Genomic DNA, 25,442 nt, shown 5'->3' on the forward strand with positions numbered 1-25,442 from the left:
TAGGATATAAAGTAATAAAGCCTGAGAACACTGTGTTAGTTTGCAGATGTTTTCAAACAAGTTTCTGGTTATTCAGAAGACACTTTTGTATTCTAGGAGGATTCATATTCTTGCTTCATGTAATGTTGTTTCTTACCCGACTTACAAAAAAATATAATCAATTGTGGGCTTGCGGGGAACAATATTTAGGAAGATGAGTCATTTGGAATCCTGAAATCACCCTATCCAACTGACTTTCCCAGGAGCTAGGGAACCTGAAGCACTGTTAGCAGAGGCCAGATTCAGAGGTTGGCAAGAGGAATTTCTCTATGGGGCAGCTGTGTGGGACAGGGAAAGTATACAGGTAGGCCTGGCTTCATAGGCAGGTGACCCGTGCAATCTCACAGGACCCCATGTTATGAAATTCATGGTATTGCCATCTTGAGATTCTCAACAAGTATTGAACAAGTGGCCCCAGGTTTACACAGAGCAGATTATACATCTAGTACTGTCTGGGCTTTGGAGCCAGACAGACTTGGGTTTAAGTCCTGGTATTCTCTGCTGTTGACCATGCCTTGGTTTCCTTATCTGTAAAACTGGGATAATAATAGCATCCTCTCAGCCTAGATGTGAGGGGGGCTAAAAGTAGATATCCAGCACCCACGGGGCCTGAAAGATGGTGATAGGCACTGAGATATGCTCATTCCCATGTGTGGTACCCATAATTAAACTTATTATTATGACCGTAGGCCTGAAACACTAGTCAACTGGGATAGGCAGACAGACGTTGCCTGTGTGGTAATACAAGCCAATCACAGGCATGCTGATTAGGAACATACTAAAGAACTATTTCCTAAGAGGGACATTCTGAGGCTGGCAGTGGTGGTGGTGGGGGGTCCCATCCATGAGTTTTCAATCGTTTTCTTGCTATGACACATGTCAGATAATGTTCACCAGCACAATATAGTTCCAGTTATGTATGATTCCTGTGGGATTGTTTCTTTTCCAGAAACCTCTTAAGAAAGCCAACAAGTGAGACTGACATTATTATGAAGATGCCCTTGACTCTGATGTAATTAACTGGCAAACTTTAGTATTTCAACTACTATTTGTAACAAAAGGTTTTCGAGATTCCACACCATGGAGCTTGACAAATCAGGGAGGCATAATTCCATACTTGAGAACTGGGAATGTGGACCTCCAGGATCCCAAACAAGGGTTCCCCCATGATAGGCCAGACAGACTAGCACCAATATGAAGCCCTGCCTGACTCTGCCATAGGCTGAAGGAGTGATGCCAATTATGAGGCATGGCAGCCAGAGTCAGAGAAACAGAGCACAGTTAGATAGATCATCTTGGATGAATAGCATGCACTCTTAAAACATCTGGTCAAACATCTTTTTTTCCAAGAAAGGAGGAAAGACTTCAAATCAAATTAATAAGAAACATAAGCTCATTCTGGGGCATTTTTCGACTGTAGTCCAAACTGATTCCTCAGAGGATTTGTAGCAGGAGTCAGAGTGACCTTTGTGGCATCCAATTTAGGGTTTGTGGGCAGCTTGGAGTCCAGATGGTAGGGAGCACTACGGGCCTCAGCTGTGCTTGCCCTGCTGTGCTGCTCAGGCCTCTGGGCACATGTGCACTGTGAGATGGGGTCCCTGGTGTTTCCTTAGCCTCCTGCATTGTCTCAGGAGATGTGGGACAGGAGCACAAGGAGGGCAACAGCCTCTCAGTGACCTGTGTTGTAAAATGATCACATCCCAAGCATGCTTTGCTCTTTCCTTACTTTCTCCAGAGCACTTGGTGGGCAGTGGGACATGCTGCCTTGTGCTCTCTCAGGCTGGACGGGCTTTTGTGGGTAGTGATGGCTAAAGCTGCACTGCCACATCTTGCAGCAAACCACCACTGAGCCACGCGGCTCTTCTTCCAAGGTTCTCTCATTAGCCTCTCTCTGGTGTTAACCTGATTAGGCTTTTGATGAAGGACGACGGCACTGTCAGCCAAATGAATTGACAAGAATTACGGACTTTTTCTCCCTTATCTCACAGAGGTATCAGTGAGGGCCTAGATAATGGGACTGCTCCTGGGCCCACACAACATAGGACACAGAAGATGCCTCAGTTCATAATGATTACGATGAACGAATGACTAATTTATCAAGTACCTCAAGACATAGTTGCAAAAAGCACGTGCCAATACACAAACATTTATTTTGGGGATTTGGCTGGACAGCTTGACTATTACTCCTCTGACCTTCTCAAAGATCACAGTAAGAAAACCTTAATTCACGGCTTTGACTCTCAGGAGACTAGAAACAAGGCATCCCAACAATGTGGCCACAGCAGCAGCATTTAGCACAGGCTGAAGAAAACATGAATGCAGTCAGGGACAATCTGAGACAACAAAATGGATATTTGTGCCTCTGTCTGTCCTCTACTTAACATAAAAACCCCAAATTCAGCAAATAGATTTTCTTCCAGCACATTGTACTGCAAATTTCAAGCCCCTGGGAAAGATATCTAAGGAGTGCTTTGACTGCATTTCTGTTATTTGGTCATTCTGTGATTTTTTGTCTTACCTGTTGTCGAATTTCTTCCTCCATTTTCACGGGTGAGCCCAATTCTGCAACTTGTTTGACGCCTTCACTGGCATATCCTCCATATTCCCACAGTACATAATTCTTGGAGTGGGATCCTCCGATGATCGCAGACCAGTGATTGGCCCGACCTGGGAAAGCCAATCAGGAGGCAGTTATCAGCATGGCTGTGGCTGAAACACGAGTCCCTTAAATGATGGGGAGGATGCGTAACTGGACATCGATTCAAAGAGCACTGACTAAGCACCTATTCTGTCTTAGGCCCTGTGCCATTCAGTGATAAGACTGAGTTCCTATAAGCAAATAGGTCTTGGGAATGTACAGACAGGTCAACAGCAGATGTTGAACAAGACACAGAGGCAGCCCAGAGATGCGTTCTGTCTAGGAAGGTCTCAGAGAAGGGTATAATTGAAAGAATGTTAAAGGCTGATCATATCTGTAAGGCAAAATAGAGTAGGACTGTTCTGGCAGACTCCCATCCAAGTGCTAACCAGGCCCGACCCTGCTTAGCTTCCGAGATCAGACAAGATTGGGTGCATTCAGGGTGGTATAGCCATAGACCAGACTCAGAAACATTAAATAACATTGTGTGTTTGGAGAGTCATAATTAATTCAGCATTGCTGTGTCACAAACTGTCAAGGGGAAAGTTAGGAGCTGATGCCAGGGAGGTAGGAAGAAGCTGGCTCATGAATGGCCTTGCTCTAAATGCTTCAGGAGTTTGGATGTCATGTGAAAGGATCTGAAAACCACTGAAGGGTTCTGGCAGAGGAGTGATATAATTGCATTTGAATTTTAGATAAATCATCCGGACAGCAGTGTGAAGAATGCATTGGAGAAAGCACAGTTGGAGTGGAGAGTTGGAGAGGTAAGCAACGAGAAAAAGATAAAGAAATGTGTGGGGACCAGCCTTAGAAGTAAACATGGTTGATTTCAGCTGACTTTTATGTACATTTCAGTACAAGTGGCAGGCAGGTTAGCCATATTTAAAGGATGGGATAGACAGTTTGAATATGTGGAAGTGACCAGTCCACAGTGGTTTGGTGAAGATCACGTGGGATGGTAGCTGCAGTGGGATGTGGGAGGGAATTAATGCACAACACAACAGCATGGGAAAACAGAGTAAGATCTGGGCTGGACCAAGACAAAACTTGACTTGAGGATTTTATTTAAGTCCCGGAGGAAGAATGAACTGATAGTATCAGCACCCTACTGGATTTGTTTTTTGCATGTGATGAATATAGATGCATATAAATTTATTATTGACTAAGTTACATATAATTAGTTCATCACAGGGTTGGCTCAATTCTCAGCCATTCTTTGGTTGGTTAAACAAAGTCTCAAGTTAAATAACATTTTCAGGCATAGCAAAGAGGAAAACTTGAACTGAGTGAACCCAACTGACATTTTCAGTTTCCCACCCTGTGGTCCAGAGTGGGCAGAACTCTTCACCCCGGCACCTAAGAAAGTGGCTTTGAACATGGCCTGGTTCTGTTTACAGCTCTCATTGCTTCCCCATGGCCCTCTGCTCCAGGGGCACATCAAGAACATAGGTGTAAAGCCAGGCTGCACCTTCCTGGGCTGCTGAGGTCAGCCATGGCCCACCCCACGCACACGACATCACCATGTGGGTTTGCCCAATTGCTTGTTCATTATTTCCTACACATAAATGGGAAAATGCAGACCCCATGTTTATCATCTCTCATATCCCTAGAGTAGACAGATAGAGATGCTGCCAGCTGTTTCTCTAACTCATTTCTTGGGTGAAGAGAGTCCTAGCTGTTGTCAAAGCCAAAGTACACTTGTGTAGGGGCAATGGCTGGTAGCCAGTAATGGCCTTAGGTTCGTGATGTGGACACAGAGTGAACCAGCTTCAGAATCTCTTGCTCTCCCTGCCCTTCTCCACCAAAATACTCCTTGTTCGAGGCCTGTCCTGCCTACAATTCTGTATCTTAGTGCAGAATTACCATATGCTCTTTGCTCTGTACTCTCCTCTTGTTTGGTGTAGCCAACTCCCCTTCCTCCTTTATAAAATACTCAGTTCCTCAAGACCACCACAGGCCAACCTAAGCTTTTGTCTTCTGTCTTGCCATAGGACAAATCACATTTATTATCACTGTTACAGTCTGTTATCTCACTAGGCTGAATATTTCTTGAGGGAGACTGCCTTCAGCCCAATACCTAGTGCTGTGCCTAGTGTGTTGCTAGTGCTCAGTATATGTTTCCAGAAGCATTTCATCCAAACAATCAAATGGGAGGGCAGCAGTATATGCACTTCACATGGTTGGGAACAGGCTTGCACAGGTTTGATTCACTGTAATTAAATTCAAGTCTTAGTTCAGCAGAGTTCCTGACACCTGCTAGGCTAAGGCAGTATCCTATGTGCTGTTAAAAAACAAAAAGCAACAACAAAAAAGAAAGGCATTGGTCTTAGAGCTAGCAGACAGGGACTGAAATCCTAGCATTACCACTTACTGTCTTTGTAAACTTGGTTAAATTAAATTATTTCCCCGAGTCTCAGTTCCCTCGTTTGTAATTCAGGGATGATAATGCCTACCTTATCAACCTATTATGAGAATTAAATTAAATTATTTAAAAGTGAGATGATATATTGAAATCACTACTGGCACACAATAGACAGTCAATAATTATAGTTTCTTCCTTTCATGATTGTTAGGGAGGCTACAAAACTGAGTAAAACATGAAACCTGCCTTTAATTCAGTATAAAAGAAATATGTATGATAAGATAATGGGAACATGTACAATCATAGGGGATTAGGGGAGGGACCCAGATGGAGCTTTCTGGCTTATTCATGTAACTTCCATTATGTGCCAAGCACAGTGGCGGGCCTTGGACACTGAGGAGGACTGGATATGGTGTTGCCCTGAAGGGACTCACAGTCTGGGGGCAGGGGAAGCAGATGGATAAGCGGATTAATTACAATCCACTGTGGTCAGGGTTATTTATAGCACAAGAATGCAGAGCACAGAGGATGGAGCAGCTAACTCCAAATTCCCCAGATCCAAGGAATCAAAGTCCAAAGGCACGAGTGCAGAGAAGCAGGCACCTCAAGCGTGGGACCTATCTTTATGGTTCTCACTCTTAAATAAAATTTAATTACATAAGTTCAACCTCCTAGCCAATACAGCTGTTAGTTTCCTACAATGGCCTTGCAACATAACGTATTAATTCAAATTTTTAACACGTTTAATGACATCAACCAAATAACAGATATTTGTAAGGCACTTGGCCAGGGGGAAGGAATAAGACTATGTCGCTGCCCTGGGGGCACAAGACAGGTACCTATGGGAAAACAATTTGCAACATTACAAAGGGTATTGATGTCAGGTGAGCAGCAGTCACGCAGGTGCAAAATGGTACAAGAAAGAAAGGCATGGTGACCAGGAGCCAGAAGACTCTGGCTCCAGGCCCCACTTATAACCATAAACCAGTCATTCAATCTCTCAGAGCCTCAGTTTCCCTTTAAAAAATAGAAATAATAATTACCAAGTTGGAGAATTTCCCAGAATTGTACAAATTAATTGAGACAGTTTTGGAAAGAACTGTGAAAGCTGTGAAGAATTGTACAAAACAAAGCTCTCAGTATTATTACAGATATGAAGCACCAATCCAAAAGAAGGTGGTGTAGCAAGGAAACTTTCCAGTTGGAAGGAGGATGCCTAGAGATGTAAATAAATAGATAAACAGAAAAGAGGATAGTTTGCTGGGCGCAGGACTGGCAGGCTAGTCGGAGCAGGGATTCAATGAACAATATAGATGCTAGGCTCAAACACCTAATAGGAGTTAGGATGATGATCTCCTATGTGTAATCCTCACTATAACCTTATCCTCATGTTACATATGAAGAAACTGAGGCCCAGAGAGCTTAAGGAATCAGCCCAAGCTCACAGAGCAAGGAAGGAGCAAAACTGAGGTTCAAGCCCAGGTCTGCCTAACTCCAGAACACACGTTCATCTCCCTACATCCCACTGTGAGGTCAGGACACAGAAGAGATGACTGGATGGACTCTAGAAACAAAGAAATTAGATGAAAAAGAATTTCAGGGCTAGGTTGTGGTGGGTGCTGAGTGCCCATGGTGGTAAATGGCATTGGAAAAGGGGGAAACATGATCAAAGTTTCTTCCTGCGAAGAATGACATAACAATAGTTAACATGTATTAAGCTGATATGGTTTGGCTCTGTGTCCCTACCTGAATTTCATCTTGAGTTGTAATTCCCACGTGTTGAGGGAGAGACCTGGTGGGAGGTGACTGGGTCATGAAAGCAGTTTCCCTTATGCTGTTCTCATGATGGTGAGTGAGTTCTCATGAGATCTGATGGTTTGAAAGTGTGTGGCAGTACCCCCTTCATTCTTGCTGTCTCCTGCTGCCTTGTGAAGAAGGCGCCTGCTTCTCCTTCACCTTCTGCCATGATTGTAAGTTTCCTGAGGCCTCCCCAGCCATGTTGAACTGTTAGTCAATTAAACTTCTTTTATTTATAAATTACCGAGTCTCAGGTAGTTCTTTATAGCAGTGTGAAAATGGACTAATATAGAAAATTGGTACCCAAAGTGGGGCACTGCTATAAAGATACCTGAAAATGTGGAAGCAACTTTGGAAGCAGGTAACAGGCAGAGGCTGGAACAGTTTGGAGGGCTCACAAGAAGACAGGAAGATGTGGGATAGTTTGGAACTTCCTAGAGACTTGTTGAGTGAATTTGACCAAAATCCTGATAGTGATATGGACAATGAAGTCCAGGTTGAAGTGGTGTCAGATAAAAATAAGAAACTTATTGGGAACTAGAGTAAACGTTACACTTGCTACACTTTAGCAAAGGGACTGGCAGCATTTTTCTTCTGCTCTAGAGATCTGTGGAACTTTCAATTTGAAAGAGGATTTAGGGTATCTAGCAGCAGAAATTTCTAAGTAGCAAAGCATTTAAGATTTGACCTGGTTTATTCTAAAAGTATATATTCATATGCATTCACAAAGAGATGGTCTGAAATTGGAACTTATATTTAAAAGGGAAGCAGAGCATAAAAGTTTGGAAAATTTGCAGCCTATGTGGTAGGAAAAAAAAAACATTTTCTGGGGAGAAATTCAAGAGAAATTTGCATAAGTAAAAAGCCAAATGTTAATAGTCAAGACAATGGGGAAAATGTCTCCAAGGGCATTTCAGAGATCTTCACAGCAGCCCCTGCTATCACAGGCTGGGAGACCAAGGAGGGAAAATGGTTTTCTGGGCCAGACCCAGGGCCCCGCTGGTCTGTGCAGCCTCGGGACATGGCACCTTCTGTCCCAGCTGCTCAAGCTCCAGCCGTGGCTAAAAGGGGCCAAGGTACAGCTCGAGCCATTGCTTTAGAGGGTGCACGCCCCAAGGCTTGGCTGCTTCTACGTGGTGTTGGGGGGTCTGTGGGTACACAGATGGCAAGAATTGAGGTTTGGGAACCTCTGCCTAGATTTCAGAGGATGTATGGAAATGCCTGGATGTCCAGGCAGAAGCCTGCTGCAGGGGCAGAGCCCTCATGGAGAACCTCTACTAGGGCCATGCAGAGGGGAAATGTGGGGCTGAAGACTCACCACACAGAGTCCCCACTGGGACACTGCCTAGTGGAGGTATGAGAAGAGGGTCATCATCCTTCAGACCCCTGAATGGTTGATTCACTGACAGCTTGCACTGTGTACCTGGAAAAGCTATGGGCAGTCAACACCAGTTTGTGAAAGTATCCATGGAGGCTGTACCCTGCAGAGCCTCAGGGATGGAGCTGCCCAAGGCCTTGGGAGCCCACCTCTTACATCGATGTGGCCTGGATATGAGACACAGAGTCAAAGGAGATTATTTTGGAGCTTTAAGATTTAATGACTGCCTTGGGTTTTGGATTTGCATGGGGCCTATAGCCCTTTTGTTTTGGCCAATTTCTCCCATTTGGAATGGGAGCATCTACTCAATGCCTGTATCCTCATTTTACCTTGGAAGTAACTAATTTGCTTTTGATTTTACAGGCTCATAGGCATAAGGGACTTCCCTTGTCTCAGATGAGACTTTGGACTTGGACTTTTGAGTTAGTGCTGGAATGAGTTGAGACTTTGGGGGACTGCTGGGAAGGCATGATTGTGTTTTGAAATGTGAGAAAGACATGAGATTTGGGAGGGTCCAGGGGCAGAATGATATGGTTTGGCTCTGTGTCTCCACCCAAATCTCATCTCAAGTTGTAATTCCCACATGTCGAGGGAAGGACCTGGTGAGAAGTGATTGGATCATGGGGGTGATATCCCTTATGCTGTTCTCATGATAGTGAGTGAGTTCTCATTATATATGATAGCTTAAAAGTGTGTGGCAGTTTCCCTTTACTCTTTCTCTCTCCTGCCACCTTGTGAAGAAGGTGCTTGCTTGTCTTTCACCTTCTGCCATGATTGTAAGTTTCCTGAGGCCTCCCCAGCCATGCAGAACTGTGAGTCAATTACACCTCTTTTTAAATTAGAGTCTCAGGTACTTCTTTATATCATGTGAAAATGGACTAATACATGAGCCTTTACTATGTGTCAGGCGCAATGCCAAGGTCTTGACCTATGTTATCTCATTAAACACTCAAAAAGAAAACTGTTAATACAGATGCTATTCTCATTCAGTTAACCCAAGAATGCAGAGGCAGGTGAGTTATGACACTGGGATTCAAAGTTGAGTCAAAGAGCCAAAGACCAGCTCTTCTCTGCTGCATGGTACCATACTTTTGGTAGGACATACCTAGGGATAGGAAGGGAGAGGGTCTGAAGGTGAGGAGACCAAATAGAAGGCCCTTTGACATTCCCTTCATGAATCATGCAGGGTCTGACTTACGGCAGTGGTAGGGGGAATGGGGACAAGGGGCCAGGAGTGTGAGACAATAAGACAGAAGACTGAACAGTCCTTGGGAGGCATTTTGGTAAAGTAGTTAAAACTGGGGTTTTTTTTTTTTTTTTTTTACAATCATGGCAGATCTATATATATTCTAGTCTTGGTTCTAAAACTTTCTACATTAAACACATCAATTAGTCACTCTCAATCTCAGTTTCTTCATCTGTAAAATAGGGATAGTAATATGATCAGCCTCCTAGTGTTGTTCCGAGGCTGAAGTCCACGAAATAGTGACTAGTGGCTGGCGCATAAAATAGGGTCAATAAATATTATCTAGTAAAATTAAATCTAAATAGAGCAGGGAAAATGCAGACACATTTCTGCAAGGCATGGTAACCAAAGAGAATCTGATTGGGTGATTGGGGAGGGGCGTGCAGTGACAGGAATGTCACATGCAAGGATCTGAATCTGAAAAAAGGAGTCAAGGAATCATCTAAATGGGATTCAGTGACCTGGGGCCTGCAGAATGAGGTGGTTAAGCAGATTTCAGTTAGCTGGGACACAAGAAAGTTTACACTTGGGCCACACATCCTCTAGTAAATAGAGGAGGAGAGAGAAAAGACTCAGGTATCAAGAGGGCTGGGAAAAAGGAGACGAGGTTAAAGCTTGTGGCCTTAAAGGAAAACTCAGAGCCTCTGGAGTCTTTGGTGAAACACTGGGAACTCAGACCTAGGGGGAAGCGGCAGACTATCACTATCCTTTTTGGCTTTCAGGTAAGGACATGGCTTTTTGATTTTGCATGTCCCTCACTGGTTCCAGCAGAGTTCAAGTGGCCTATCTGGGTTTATTTATTTATTCCCAATAGCTTAGATGAGGCCCAGCGGCGGGGGGAAGCTGGGAGGAAGAAATAATTAGACATGTAAGTTTGAGATACTGATGGCCAACCAGGTGCATTTGTCTAAAAAGCTACTCCAGGGAGATAATTTTGAGTATATGTGTAGTAACCTCTTTCCTAACATCCTTTCTGCTGTCTTCATTGGTACTAAATTACCAGCGTTCACAATGATGCTTAAAACGTGAGTGCTAATCAAATAATTCTGTCTGACATTTTCTCTAGTGTTGAAGGAGACAGGGTGCATGGTAGATAGATTCTCTGAGGTGTTCTGCACATGGCAGAGTGATGGTTAATTTTATATGTCAACCTGACTGGGCTATGGGGAGGGCAGACATTTGATCAAAGTAGTTATGTCTATGAGGGTATTCTGGATGAATATTTGAATTGGTAGAGTAAAACAGACTGCCCTCCCTATTGTGGGTGGGCCCTATCTAGTCAGCTGAAGACCTGAATAGAACATAAAAGGCTGACTCTCCCTGGAGGAAGAGGAAATGCCTTCTACCTAACTGCCTTTAAGCTGGAACCTTGCCTTTTTTCCCCTGCCTTTGGACTTAAACCAAAACACTGGCTCTTCCTGGGTCTTCGGCCTACTGGCCTTAAGACTGGAACTGAACCATCAACAATCCTGGTTCCCAGGCCTTCACACTGAGACTGGAACTATACCATTGGTTCCCCTAGGACTCCAGCTTGCTAACTGCATTATCTTGGGACTTCTCAGCCTCTTGCTCAGGTAAGCCACATCCGTATAAATCTCTTCACCACCGCCCCACCCCGCCACATACCCTGTTGATTTTATTTCTTAGGAGAACCCTGACTAATATAACAGGTGTTCAGTGACTATCTGGATTTCCTGGCCAGTGGCTGCATTCCCCTGCCAATCCCAATTCTGCAGCAAGCCACCTATTCATTTCCTTGATACTCATTCACAATGCTTCTCTACAGAATGTCCTACAACCTTAGTGATTAGATTGCTGCAACCTTCTGTTATCTAACCTCAGCCTCACCCATAGTACTTTCAGCAAATCTTTGTTTTTGGCGCTGATTGGGCCCTTATGGAATCTGCTATAGTAGTTATACATGACAGAGCTCCTCCAGCCTCTAAGTTCTAGGCTCCCCTCCTCCTTTTATTTCTTAGTAGATGACCTGGTCACTTAACTCTTCTGAAAGGACCAAGGTTAACCCAACTACAGACTCATCCATGCACAATGTGGCCAGTGACCAACAGAAAAGTACTGTGGACCTGCCAGTTCTATTCATAAAAGTTGTTTTGGATCTCACATCCCTCTTGCCCTTGTTATTTTCATGCTAGACGCGGTTCCAGAACCTGCCTGGTTTCTGACACTTTGAATTTGGCTGCAAAACATGCCTTCTGTGGGTTTGTGCCTGGGTGCTGCCCAGGACACAGCTTGTACTTGTCCTTTGGCATTCTCTGTTCTTGGCTGCCTTGGGAACTCACTCTGACCAAACCATTCTGGTTTTCAGGATCCCATCCCAGAATGGCCTCCTGGCAAAAGCCATGCATGGGGAAGTCTGTCATTTAGGCCAGAAATCCCCCAGTTTTCTATTTTCCTGCCTTCTTCACTCCACTGTCTTTTTTTCCTTCCCTAGGGCCTCAAGGAAAGTGCCACTTTTCCATTCCCAGGAAAACTCTTGCACTTATAAAATTGATTACATTATTTTCTATTTCCTCTGAGACCTCCAATAATAATATTTTATTAAATCATTCATTGAACATTTACTAGGATTATACTATGTGCTAGTCCAAGGATCAGTAAGCTACAGTTGCCTGTTTCTATTTCAATAAAGTCTTATATTTTATGTATTATCTATTGTTTATGGCCACTTTCATGCTACAACAGCAGAGTTGAGTAGTTACAGCTGAAGATGTCTGGCTAACAATCTCTAAAATATTTACTATCTGGCCCTTCATACAAAAGTTTCAAAACCTGTGCCAGGTCATAGAGACACTGAGATGACTCAGACTTGATCCCTGTCTTAGAGATGTTCTGTCTGGAGGGTGGGGTGTGAAGGGCATGGAAGATAGGTCATAATAGGCAATTACAATAAAGCATGGGTGATGCAAGTTTGATAAAGGCAAACACAGAATATCAGAGCACAAATAAGGGGACACTTAACCCAGATGGTTCCAGAGGAGGTGTCCTGGAGGAGATGGCAGGTGAGCTAAATTCTGAAGGATAAGTAACAGGAAGGCAGGTAGGGAGTTGGGGGAAGGTTATTTTTGTAGACAAAATAACAGATGCAAAAGCAGAGGCATAAGAAAAAGCTACAGATATGTGTAAGACTACGAGTAGGTCATGGTAATGTGTGCGTGTGTGTGTGTGTGAGAGTGTGTGTGTGTAAGTGAGTGTGTATAAAGATTGGATGATCAGTGATGAGATCGGTCAGCCAGGCAGATCATGATGGGATATGACTGTCTTAATAGAAACTTTTTATCTTTAAGGCAATGTGAAGTAGAGAAGAGAATAAGATAGTCCTGTCTATAGACAACTCCCAGATCTGCATATGCTCATTTGACTTCTGCTTCTGACTCTGATGAAGGAAATGGCACTGCATTAGCCCTCTGGACATAAATAACTACAAGTGGGCAAAATATATTAAGCACCAGTTTTCAGATGTTGGAAAACAGACCACAAAGGACTATGATCACTGACAGAAGGGAAACACAAGAGATGAGCCCATGTTTGCCCAGGCTTTCTGCCACAGACACTTTCTTGTTTGTGGTGCAGGAAGGTGGAGTAGAACTGACCATGGTAAACTGTCTGAGCTGAGGAGGTAGAGGTAAGAATTTGGGGCAATTGAAGTAGATAGGATTTATGGGCTAGAATGCCAGAGAGGAGGAAGCTGCACAGAGATGGAACTTCAGAATATGCATAGAAGTCCCCTTAAATCTTTGATCAAACACTAAGCTTCACATGTGTGGGGTGACACTTTACAAGGCCTGGCAGAGAACAGCCCCTGGGGAGCTAAGAGCCGAATAGAGATTCTAGAGGTCACACAATGCTAAAGATATAAAATGTCTACCCATCCATGTTAGAGAGACCTTGCTGAACACTCTATATGTTCAACTGAAACCCTAGAAAGGCTATAATTTAGTAGCAAAACTACATTAGCCCTAGAGTAAAGGCTACTCTAAACTTACCCCAACAAAGCTTAGAAAACAGGCCTGGGAAAGGAATCAAGCAGATCCATCAGTAAATTAACCATTTGTCATACTCTTTAAAGGAAGATAAAAAATCCAGACACTCAACAATGTAGTATTTACAATGTCCATCATGCAATAAAAGATTTGTAGACATGGCTGGGCATGGTGCTCATGCCTGTAATCCCAGCACTTTGGGAGGCCTACGTGAGAGGATCACTTGAGCACAGGAGTTTGAGATCAACCTGGGCAACATAGTGAGGCCTCATCTCTACAAAATTTTTTTTAAAACTAGCTGGGCATGGTGGTGCATGCCTGTAGTCACAGATACTCCAGAGGCTGAGGTGGGAGGATCACTTGGTCCAGGAGTTCAAGGTTGAAATGAGCTATGATTGCCACTCTATTCCAGCCTGGGTGACAGAAGGAGATCCTGTCTCAAAAAAAAAAAAAAAAAAAATTACAAGAGTGCTGTAAAGGCAGGAAATGTAACCCCAAACCAGGAAAAAGCCCCACAGTCAATAGCAGGAGTTCCTGAGATGATTGACATGTGGGATTAACATACAAGAACTTTAAAACAGCTATTATCAATATGTTCAAGGATTTAAAGATGGACATAATGAGTGAACAGATAGGGAATTTTGGTAGATAAATAAAAACTATTTTAAAAAGCTCCAGTGGAAATTTCAGAAGTGAAAAATATAATATCTGTATTTGAACACAGCAAAGGAAAAGATCAGTGAACTAAAAGATAGGGTGATGAAAACAATTCAAAATGAAGCACAGAGAAAAATGGGCTGAAAAAAAACGAACTAGGTTATAAATGACTGTGGAATAAAAACAAGTGGTTTAACATAGTGGTAATTGGAGTTCCAGAAGGAGAGAATAGATAGATTGGGTTAGAAAAATATTTGAAGAGACAGGCCGGGCACAGTGGCTTACACCTGTAATCCCAGCACTTTGGGAGGCTGAGGCGGGCAGATCACAAGGTCAGGAGATCGAGACCATCCTGGCTAACATGGTGAAACCCTGTCTCTACTAAAAATACAAAAAAGTAGCCAGGCCTGGTGGCAGGCGCCTGTAGTCCCAGTTACTCGGGAGGCTGAGGCAGGAGAATGGTATGAACCTGGGAGGTGGAGCTTGCAGTGGGCTGAGATCATGCACTGCACTCCAGCCTGAGCGACAGAGCAAGACTCCATCTGAAAATAAATAAATAACTAAATAAAAATATTTGAAGAGACAATGCCTGAAATTCTCCCAAATTTGAAGAAAAATACCAACCTATAGATCCAAGAAGATTAACAAATCCCAAACAGAATAAAAACAAAGAGAATGATGCCTAAGCACATCATAATCTAATAACTAGCGAAAAAGAGAAAATCTTCAAAGCAACAAAAAGCAATAAAAGACACAATGAGGGAAACAAAGATAAGAATGATGACTTGCTTCAAAAACAAGGCAAACTAGAAGACAACGAAATGACAACTTTAAAGCTTTAGAAAAAAAAAACTGTCAGCCTAGAATTCTGTGTCTTGCAAAGATATCCTTCAAAAATGAAGGTAAAAATAAAACATTTTTTTAAATAAATGAAAGCCGTGTTAATTTATTATTAGCATATCTGCAGTATATGAAATATTAAAGGAAGTTCTTTAGGCTGAAGGAAAATGAAAACAAATGGAAATACAGATCTACATGAAGGAATAAAGAGTGCTGGAAATGGGAAATATGTGGGTAAGGTACACCTTTAATCTCTTCTTCACTGAAGAGCTTCTCCCTTTAAGTAAAGAGGTTCAAGTTTTCTCATTCTGGGTGAAAAAAAAAATCATCTATCAATGCTTTGTTCTCACAAAAGCCCATATTTTGCCTTTCCTGCACCTCCAGGCTTTTCAGGAAGGTCAGTCTGAACCCACTGCTTCCATTTCCTCTCCTTGAATTATCTTCCTTGCAATCTGAACCCGAGCTTATTTTCTCCACCATGTCTTTAAAACTGATGTTTGTTCCCCTCTATTCCCACATTTGAACAATTGCTGGGGGGCATTCAGAGGAAAATTACTCTCTATCTTATTTCCCATTTAAAAATAAAAGTATGCTTTGAATTCAGCAATATTCACCCCTTTTAATGTAAAGTCTAGCAAGTTTTGACAAAGGCAGGCAACTATATAGTAACTACTATAATCAAGATAATGAATAGTTGTATTACCTACCCACATTCCCATGTAACAACCCACCACCACTCCCAGCCCTTGGCAACCTCTGGTTTGTTTTCTGTCACTATAGTTTTAAGTTTTCCAAGATGTAAGTGGTCTCCCACAGTATGTAGCCTTTTGAGTCTGACTTCTTAGCATCATGCGTTTGAGATTTATCCATGTTGTTGTATGCATCAGTCCCTCCTTCTTTTCAATTGTCTTGAAAGAAGAAAAAGACCTCCTACTGGCTGAAGGATTTCATCACATTCTTGTTTTCACCATATACTTGCTGTGCAATCTTGAACAAGCTATGTAAATTCTCTAAGATCCAGTTTTCTTACCTGTGAAATGGAAATAATAATAGTACCTATCTTCTAGGGTTGCGATGGGGTTACAGAAGGAAATCCATATTACAGCCCTTAGCACAGTTCCTGGCACACAAGAAAACATTCAATAATGGTTATTTTAAATATTAATATTTTATTTCTCTAGGAAAGATAGAAATTGGTAGCAAACCAGGACATGCACAGGACCTGTCCGTTAGGGTAGGACAAGGTCTTAGAGGACAGCAAGCATTTTAAAGTGAGGTGGTCAGTTCAGGTCATAGTCAGCATTGGGAGTGCAGAGGCCCATTGGGAGGGTGGGCAAGTGGTGGGAAAACGGTGGCAGAATGAGTCAGGCACACAGACAGAAGTTTCCAGAAGCAGGCAGTAGGGGTCCTGACATAAGCTGGGGGTAACTGTTCCAGCTCCAGCCTCTGGACTTAGGGTGGGGAACTGATAAGAAGCTGAAAAGGCAGTGAGGGCTAAAGCAACATCTCTGTTTGGAGACTGGGAGGTATATGGGCATGGCCATCTTGAGCATAGAGATAATTTAGAAGCCCAGAGAGTAGCCTCAAGGGACCCAGGACCTGAATCAGGGCTGGAGGCTGTTTAAGTACTTCCTGCCTCACATAAATATTACCTTGGGAACTGGGAAATAGTAATCATTAACATGTAGTGAGACTTTACTATATGCTTACATATTGTTATTTAATCATGGAAATAAACTCATTTTACAGATTAGCAAATTAAAGCACAGACAGATTAAATCACTTACCCAGGGCTACCCAGCTAGTATATGGTAGAGCCAGGATTAGGATCCAGACTGACTCTCAAGAGTGGCACTCTCCAGTTTAACTTTCCATGAAGATGGAAGTATACTATACTTCACTGTTCAATATGGTAGCCACTTCTGATATGTGGCCACTGAGCACTTAAATGTGGTCAGTGTGACTGAGGAGATAAATTTTAAATTTTATTTAATTTCAATAAACTAATTTAAATTTAATCAATTTAAGTGTATCGAGTGGCTACCGTACTGGACAGTATAGCTCTAGAATTTGGCATACATTTCTGTACTGCTAAATATAAGAACCAACTGTGCAGGTAGTCCTTTCTGGCACAAGGGGATGGGAGTGGAAAGACTCTACTGACAACCGGGGTCTCTCACAATTGTGGATCACATGTGGCAAGTAGACAGCTTGCAGGAGGAGTCTGCACTTGAACTAAGACTTGGCCTGCAGCAGCTACATTTGGTGCCCTGTATCACAGACTCTCCGTCCACCTCCAATTTCAGCTGCAACTCTGGCAGGCAGCGGTGAGCACTTGCTAATACTATCAATGAGTGTCTACCTCAAGGGCCTCTTCCTGTTTACTGACTCATGGCCTTCTCTGAAGCTTTGAGAGTCCATTTAGCCAGCAAGCAAGTGCCTGGGCATGTGGGGAAGTTCACGCTACTGCAGACAACCCTTGGTCAATAGGGGGTGTGTGCTAGTAGAAAATTCTGGAAAGTGGACAATTCTGGACACATTCTATACACCTCTCAGAGGTACACTGATGCCAGTGGCCTGAATAATGCACTCTTACCTTGACCCTTCCTCCTCCCTTATCACTCTCTCCCTATTTCTTCACTTCTGCTTCCTCTATCACCTTCTACACAAAGTACTTGCAGTCCTTGCCTCAGATCCTGCTTTTAGGAGAACCCAAATTGAGACATGGCTTGTCCAACTAAGATCATGTGTCTGGGCCCAGAGATCCATAAAATAATTGTGGGGATTAGAAAAGAGGCAGTTAGGAATGCTCCTCCTGTTTCCATAAGCATAATACAGGTAATCCTCTACCACCCCTCTATTCAAAGCTAGGGATGTTGTCTTCATTGTCATTGTCTCATCCTCATCAATATCATTATCATCACAGTCACTACCATTTATTATTGAGCATGTTCCCTGCATCATGTCCTTCACAGGTGTCAGCTAATATCCTTCCATTCTCACAGTTGTCTTGCTAGGTAGGTCAGTTACCATCCCCACGTTATGGTGAGGGAACTGAGTTGCAAGTAGGTGGCAGGGCTGAGATTTGTCATTGATCTGCCAAACTTAAGGCCTTGCCCTTTCTACTCCACTGGGGATCCACAGCTTGAGCCAAGTTCAGATTTAGTCAGAAGGGCATTCTGATGTCACTCATGCCTGTCACCGGGATTAGTTCTTGGGGTGGAGATAATGGGGAGAAGTAGGATGGGACCTATCCAGTGTCCTTGATAGCATTAGGGGTATTGACTCTTGGTGTTCACAGACTTCAGCCTTCTTTGGACTCAGCCTTCCCAGCCCAAACTTTCTGAACTTCTGACTCCTGATTTATTTGGATACCTATAAATAAAGCCTAGCTACTAACCTGATTCTCATCTGAGACACAAAGAACATAATTTCAGGGCACTCCCAAACTCTCATTCCCATTGGTACAATAAAGGCTGGTTGATGGTTTATTATGCACTGACAAGTAACACTGCAATTATATATCCAGAAAGAGCATTATTTAAAGGTGTCCTTCCAAGCTGACTTTTACACATAAACATTGTTAAAAATGGGAGAAAGGCTATATTCCTGGACAACTTCCAAATGTGTAATACTCCATTAACACTTGAGTTTGAAGCCCCAGGGAAGGAACTGTAGCACTACAGATGATAAATTCTAGCAATGTTTATCTAATTTTAAAAAGTTTAGGAGCTTGTATTTAAGAAGCTTAGCAGAAGCAGTAAACAGCTTTGCTTTGTTTTTTATAGTATAACAAAAAGAATGGACATCTCCCACTCCCATTAGTTCATTTTTTCAGATTTGAATCTTAACTCTGATGGCTAAGCCTTGTAAATAAGTAAGCCAATGCTCTTCTGTATTTGAAAAGTTTTTCAGCAGAAGAGAAGAGGTAGTGAGAAATAGCAATTACTGAGCAACTGCCTGTACCAGGTGCTTTATTATGCATTGTCTAACTTCCTTTTCAATGCTATTTCATTGATAAGGAAACAGGCTCAGAGAGGATCTATAATGTGACAGTGGACACACTGCCAGGGAGTGGTTGGACCATGACTTGGCTCATGACTAGTTTGTCGTTGGGAAAGCTTTTGTTCTGTCAATAAGAAATAAACTAGAGGATCTGGGGGAAGTTTGTTAAGCTAATAATAGAAGCAAAGTCTATTTAACTAAGTCTATATATAGGACAAAAGAGGGGTCAGCCCAGGTAGAAAAAAATCCATCTCAACATTGAGGTAAAAGTGAAGATGGAAGCCCAATCTCTTTCACGACCATAGATGTAGAAACCACAAAATATTAGCAAACTCTATATCCAGTAAATTAGAAAAAGTATTCTACATAATAACAATGTAGGGTTTATTCCAAGAATACAAGCGTAGTCTAACATTCAAAATTTAATCAATTCATTACATTAACAGAAAAAATTACTTGAATATGTTCATAGAACACAGAAAAATCATCTGATTATATTTGATATATATTCACATAAGAAAACATTTCAGCAAACTAATAATAGAAGGAAACTTTCTTTTTTTTTTTTTTTTTTTTTTTTTTTTTTTTTTTTGTGAGACGGAGTCTCGCTCTGTCACCCAGGCTGCAGTGCAGTGGCGCAATCTCGGCTCACTGCAAGCTCCGCCTCCCAGGTTCACGCCATTCTCCTGCCTCAGCCTCTCCGAGTAGCTGGGACTACAAGCGCCTGCCACCACGCCCAGCTAATTTTTTTGTATTTTTAGTAGAGACGGGGTTTCACCGTGGTCTCGATCTCCTGACCTCGTGATCCGCCCGCCTCGGCCTCCCAAAGTGCTGGGATTACAAGCGTGAGCCACCATGCCTGGCCAGGAAACTTTCTTAATGTGATAAAAGTATTTACAAAAAAGCCATAGCAATAATATTACTTAATGATGGATATTAAAAGCTTTCCCCATAAGACTGGGAACAAGTCAAGAATGTCCATTATTACCACTTCTATTTAACATCGTACTAGAGGTAATAGCCAATGCAATAAGGTAAGGAAAAAGAGAAGCTATAAAAATTAGAAGGGAATTATTGGCATAACTTATTGTGTATGTAAATTCCAAAATAATCTATGTACAAAGTAATAGAAGCAATAAATGAATTTAGCAAAGTCTCTGAAAATTAATTCAAAATGCAAGTCAATTTTATTCCTATATGCCAGTGACAAACAACTGGAAAATGAAATTTTAAAAAGTTATTATTCACAATAGCATAAAACATATAATACCCAGGAATAAATCTCATGAAAAAGTGAACAAGACTTCTTATCCACAGAAAGCTATAAAACATTATTAGAGAACTTAAAGTAAAACTAAATAAATGGAATAATAGGGTCATTGACTGAAAGATTTAATAATGTAAAGTTGTCAAATCTCCCCACACTTTTCTATGAGTTCAAAAACATTCTCAATAACAGGTTTTTAAAAAAATATAAATTGATCATGATTCTAACATTTATGCAGAAATGCAAAAGACCAAGAATAGCCAAATAATCTTCAAGAAGAAAACAATCAGAGAACACTCCCAGATATCAAAGCTTTTTATAAAGGAGTCATAATAAAGACAGTGTATTATTGGCAGGGCAGACAAATACAGAAATGGAACGGAATAACAGAAGAGTCCTGAAATAGACCCACAGATACATGGTCACTTGATGTATGACAAAGGTAATGCTGTAATGAAGTGGGAAAAAGATGGACACTTCAATCAATAGTCCTGTAAAAAAAATTCAAAAAGACTATTGACTCCTACCTCACACCATACACAAATTCAATTACAGATCAGTTCAATATCTAGATATGAAAGGTAAAAACTATGAAGCTTTTGGAAGGAAATACAAGAGAACATCTTCACGACTTTGAGGTAGGCAAAAACTTCTTAAATGGGGCACAAAAGGTGCTAATCATGAACAACAACAAAAAAGACAATGTAGACCACATTTAAATTAAATCCTCTATTTACCAAAAGATTAGAAAAGTAAAAAGACAAGCCACAGAATGGGAGAAGATGTCTGCAATACATATAACTGACAAAGGACTTTTATCTAGACTATATAAAGAATTACTACAAGTCAATAAGAAAATGGCAGAGAATATAATAGAAAAAGAAAAAATGATCAAAACATCTGAACAAATACTTCAGGTTATCCAAACAGTCAATGACAACACACTAGGCAAAATTCAAAGAAGTGCAAATCAAAATCCCAACATGATATCACTACTACATCCAGCAGTTAAAGTGGAAAAACAAAACAAAACAAAACCATATCAACAATATCAAGTATGGGCAAGGATGTAGATTAATTAGATCTCTTTTGGTGTGGAAAATTGTTTAGCTGTATTTATTAAAGCTAAGCCACTAACCCAGCAATTCCACATCTAGTATCTAACCAACAGAAAGACACATGTATATTTATCAAAAGACATATACATGAATGGATATAGCAGCACTGTTCATTACAGCCCCAAACTGGAAACTACCCAAATGTTCATCCATAATAGGATAGATAAATGAAAAGTGGTAGATTCATGCAATGGAATATTATACAGCTATGAGAGAGAACAGATACCAAAATGATATGCAACCACATGGATGAATCTCACCAACTATAAAGTTAACTATAAACTATAAACAAAAGAAGCCAGATACAAAATAATACATATTGTAAAATTCCCTTTATAAAATGTTTTAAAACAAGCCAAATTAATCTACGATAGAAGTCAAGATGTAGTAGTGACTGGATGGGGACAAAACGGAGGCTTCTGGAGTCCTAGTCATTTTAAGCGTTTTGTGCTGGTGAAATGAACGTGTTCACGTGAATGTGAAGTTTTGAGCTATAGACTTACAATTTACCCACTTTTCTGTGTATTTGTTATGCTTCAATAAAAAGTTCCCTTTTAATAAAGAAAAACTAACCGAGTGACAGCAGAAGCAGAGTTACTTTTCTTGCCTTGTCTCTCCAGGCTCACTCTGGCCTACCCTATGCTTGAGCTGCATTGGATGAAAACTGAAAGTTTGATTCTCCCGTAATGGGGGTGGTAACAGGGAAATGACAGTGATGATCAGTGAGCCTGTAAGAGGCAAAGATGGGAGGACACATGTTACCTCAGAACATTTTACAGATCAGAGGTCAGGTGCTCTGGGCTAGAAGTGCCTGCCTGGAGCCATTAGCCAGGAGTTGCAGAGCTACTATTTTAGTCTGGGATTTGACCTGTCAGGGAGGCAGCTTGGTAAAGAGACAGTTTGGCCCACCTTATTTTAACAAAAATTCACTGTCACGTTTGTGCTCTAAATCCTGCATCTGGTCCTGAGGATTCAGAGAGAAACCAGACAAGGGTCCTGCCCTTGAGGGTCTCTCAGCATATTAGTGGATTAAACATGAGGACAGGCAATTACAGTGCAGTGTGTAAAGTGTCGTGATAGGATAGCCACAAAGCAGAAAAGAGGAGGGCCGCCAATAGACTGGGGAATTGGAAACGGCTTTCTGAGGCAGTGGGGTTAATGCACAGAATGAAAGGGTGGCAAGCAAATAGTCAGGTGAAGAAATAGAGGCTGGATGGAGGGTGGCAATCACAGGAAATAGCCTGTGCAAAGGCCTGGAGATCAGAATGAGCAGGCTGCTCTCCAGGAACCTGGACAGACGTGGAGCCAAGAGTATGATTTGCAGAGGGCATGAGATTAAGCTGGAACAGGCCAGGTTCCAGTGAACCGAGTGAGATGTGTCAAACAATCTGTATTTTAACACAGGGTGATGTAATTAAATCCTGGATCTGCTCCTTTTGAACTCTGTGACCTTGGGAAAGTCCCTTCTGCTTTGGCAGCATCAGAGCTTTATTTGTTTTGCCTTGAATATTAGCTTCCCTCCAATATTTTTAAAAGTACAAAAGGACTAAAAATCAAAACAATTGAACTCATAGAGTTGAAGGATGGTTACCAGAGGCTGGGAAGGCTAGTAGGGGGACAGAAGGGAAGTCGGGATGGTTAGTGGGTACAAAAAAATTAGAAAGAATAAGACCTAGTATTTAATAGCACAATAGGGTGACTATGGTCGATAATTATATATTTAAAAATATTTCATAACTTAAAAAGTGTAATTGGATTGTTTGTAACTCAAAGGATAAATGCTTGAGGGGATGGGTACACCATTCCCCATGATGTGCTTATTTCACATTGCATGCCTGTATCAAAACATCTCATGTACCCCATACACATATAAACCCACTCTGTACCCAGAAACATTAAAATAAAAATTTTAAAAAGTACATAGGAGGTGACTTGCTTTCCAAAGGCCTGCACTTAGTAGGTGCACTCAGGAAATCTGGTTGATTGATGAGTGTCTAGGGCTAAGAAGCTAAGGAGAACAGCCTCTTAGCCTTATTTAAGAACACAAAAGCAGGCTCATACCCACACCCACCATCACATGCTGGCAGCTGAGAACACCGCAAAGGCAATAATCAGGATGAAAAATTCCCCTTTCCAAGTTTCTGAAACCTGCAGCCCCTGGTGGTAGCTGGTGGCTGATTTGTCCCTGGAGCTCTGGTGAAATGGAAGACTCCTGTTTAAGCAATTCCAGGCAGGAGAGATCTGTTTTCTCTTGATGGAGAGGGATTATTTATGATTAGAGGGTTATTTCCTTAGTGCTTTTTTGAGTTTCTTGGAGATTAAATTATTGCAGTAACGGGGCAGCAGGAATTCCTTTGGCTTTATAAGGTCTGGCTTCCTAGTTCTCCCTTGGAGGGAAATAAAGGATTTGAATAACTTATTCACTGCTTGAACAAATTTCAAGGGTGCTGTCAGAATTAAGACTAGACCAGGCAGCTGAGCTTAAAGACTAGACAGATCGGTATTGGGATGAGCAGGCAGGCCGGAAAGCCTTTGGTGTTAGGCGAGATCAGGGATTAGGAGCATATGGTGATAGAGAGACACTGGGCATCAGGCAAGTCTGGCAGCAATAAAAGGCAGAATTCTAGTGCTTGGAAGAATTAGAAGGAGCAAGGAAGGGACTTCATCCCTGGAAGGGGAAAGCCAGGGCTCCTATATGGGTCTTGCTGGGGAAAAAGGCCATTTTATAAAGGACAAGGTCAGCTGGATAGTAGGCAGTCCCTAACTATCTATGGAATTGACACATGCAAGAAAATTAAGACCCAGTTATGAGGACTGGGGTCCAAGGCAAGAAATAGATCATGAAAAAGGGTTACAATAATAGCTACCAAGTATATAACTCTGAATATATGCTAGGTGCTCTTCTGAGCACTTTACATAAATTAATTAACTTCATCCTCCCATTAGTCCTATGAAGTTAGTATTATTATTATCCCCATTTAATATATGAGAAAACCAAGGCACAGAGGGGTTAAATGTCTTGCCTAGCCTCTCGCAGGTAGTAAGTGGTGGAGGCAGGATTTATTCTGACTGCAGAGTCTACATGCTTAATAAAGCTTTAGATGTAATGGTCTTTTTAGAATTGGTACAATGCTGGGTTGCTAAACTCTTGTGCAATTCTTCCAAATAAGGAAACTCACTGGTTTAGAACCTAGGTCTGGACTGAGTCTGAAGGGTCTTCAGCAGGCTCATTTATCAGGAGTGCTCTTGCCTTTAAACGCTATTTGTTATAAATTATTTTCCAAGCATATACTCTCTAGTTGCTGTGTTTAAGACCTTGGTCAATGTAAGGCTTTGGTCTGCCAGCTTTCTTCTTTTTCCTTTTTTTTTTCCCCCTGCAAATTTTGGCCTAGGAGCTACCAGGATAAGGAAGTTTTCTTGCTTCGGCTAATAGAAATATCTGACTGACAGCCTTTCAAGTTCTCGATGTCTCTGGCACAAAAGGTGGTATGAGCCACTTTCCAAGTGTTGAGGGTTCAGAACTCAAGCTAACATCACAATTCTATTGACTTGTTTCTGTACTCCTTGGTCAATTTGTCACTTTAGAAATCCCATGTCACTTTGTCAATCAAAATAAGCATTTCAAAACAGAGTTAAGATGTTACTCTAATCAGTATAGCTTAAGTAAGTACTAACGAAGAATAAGACCCACGTAAGTTGAGCTTAAGAAGCATTTTACTGCTTTATTTTCAAAACGAAACCCAAGAATCCTTGCAAATTGGGAGGATGTTTGGCAGGAATGAAGTGGCTGGCATGAAACATGCAGCAATTCCAGTCATGATCATGAATAGTCAGCCTTATTTGGCATAAACAATTCTTCAGGGTATATTTTCAACTCATTGTTTGGAAAACTTAAGCATATAAATGCTGTTAGCTTCAGCAGTTTTGTGTATACAATTCTGAGTAACCTTATTAGATTGTTAGTACATACATATTCCTCCCTTCTATGATCGTTTTAAGTAATTGAAATATTCTCTTAAAAGTGAAGACTTCTTGCAGCAAGTTCGTTGAGTAACATGTATTCAGCACTAACTCTGTATCAGATATGGTGCTGG

At 41.7% G+C, this 25,442-nt stretch overlaps 1 protein-coding gene across 1 annotated transcript in view; it reads right to left on the minus strand.

The window, feature by feature from the left end:
- SPON1 (spondin 1) overlaps positions 1-25,442 on the minus strand; it is a 309,159-nt gene that overhangs the window by 134,172 nt on the left and 149,545 nt on the right. Inside the window, exon 6 of the mRNA XM_055282345.2 lies at positions 2,558-2,706. Within this exon, the coding sequence (XP_055138320.1) occupies positions 2,558-2,706 (149 nt within the window). The remainder of the gene's footprint in view (positions 1-2,557; positions 2,707-25,442) is intronic.

The sequence above is a fragment of the Symphalangus syndactylus genome, chromosome 6 (assembly GCF_028878055.3).
Source record: "Symphalangus syndactylus isolate Jambi chromosome 6, NHGRI_mSymSyn1-v2.1_pri, whole genome shotgun sequence".
NCBI classification, from domain to species: domain Eukaryota; kingdom Metazoa; phylum Chordata; class Mammalia; order Primates; family Hylobatidae; genus Symphalangus; species Symphalangus syndactylus.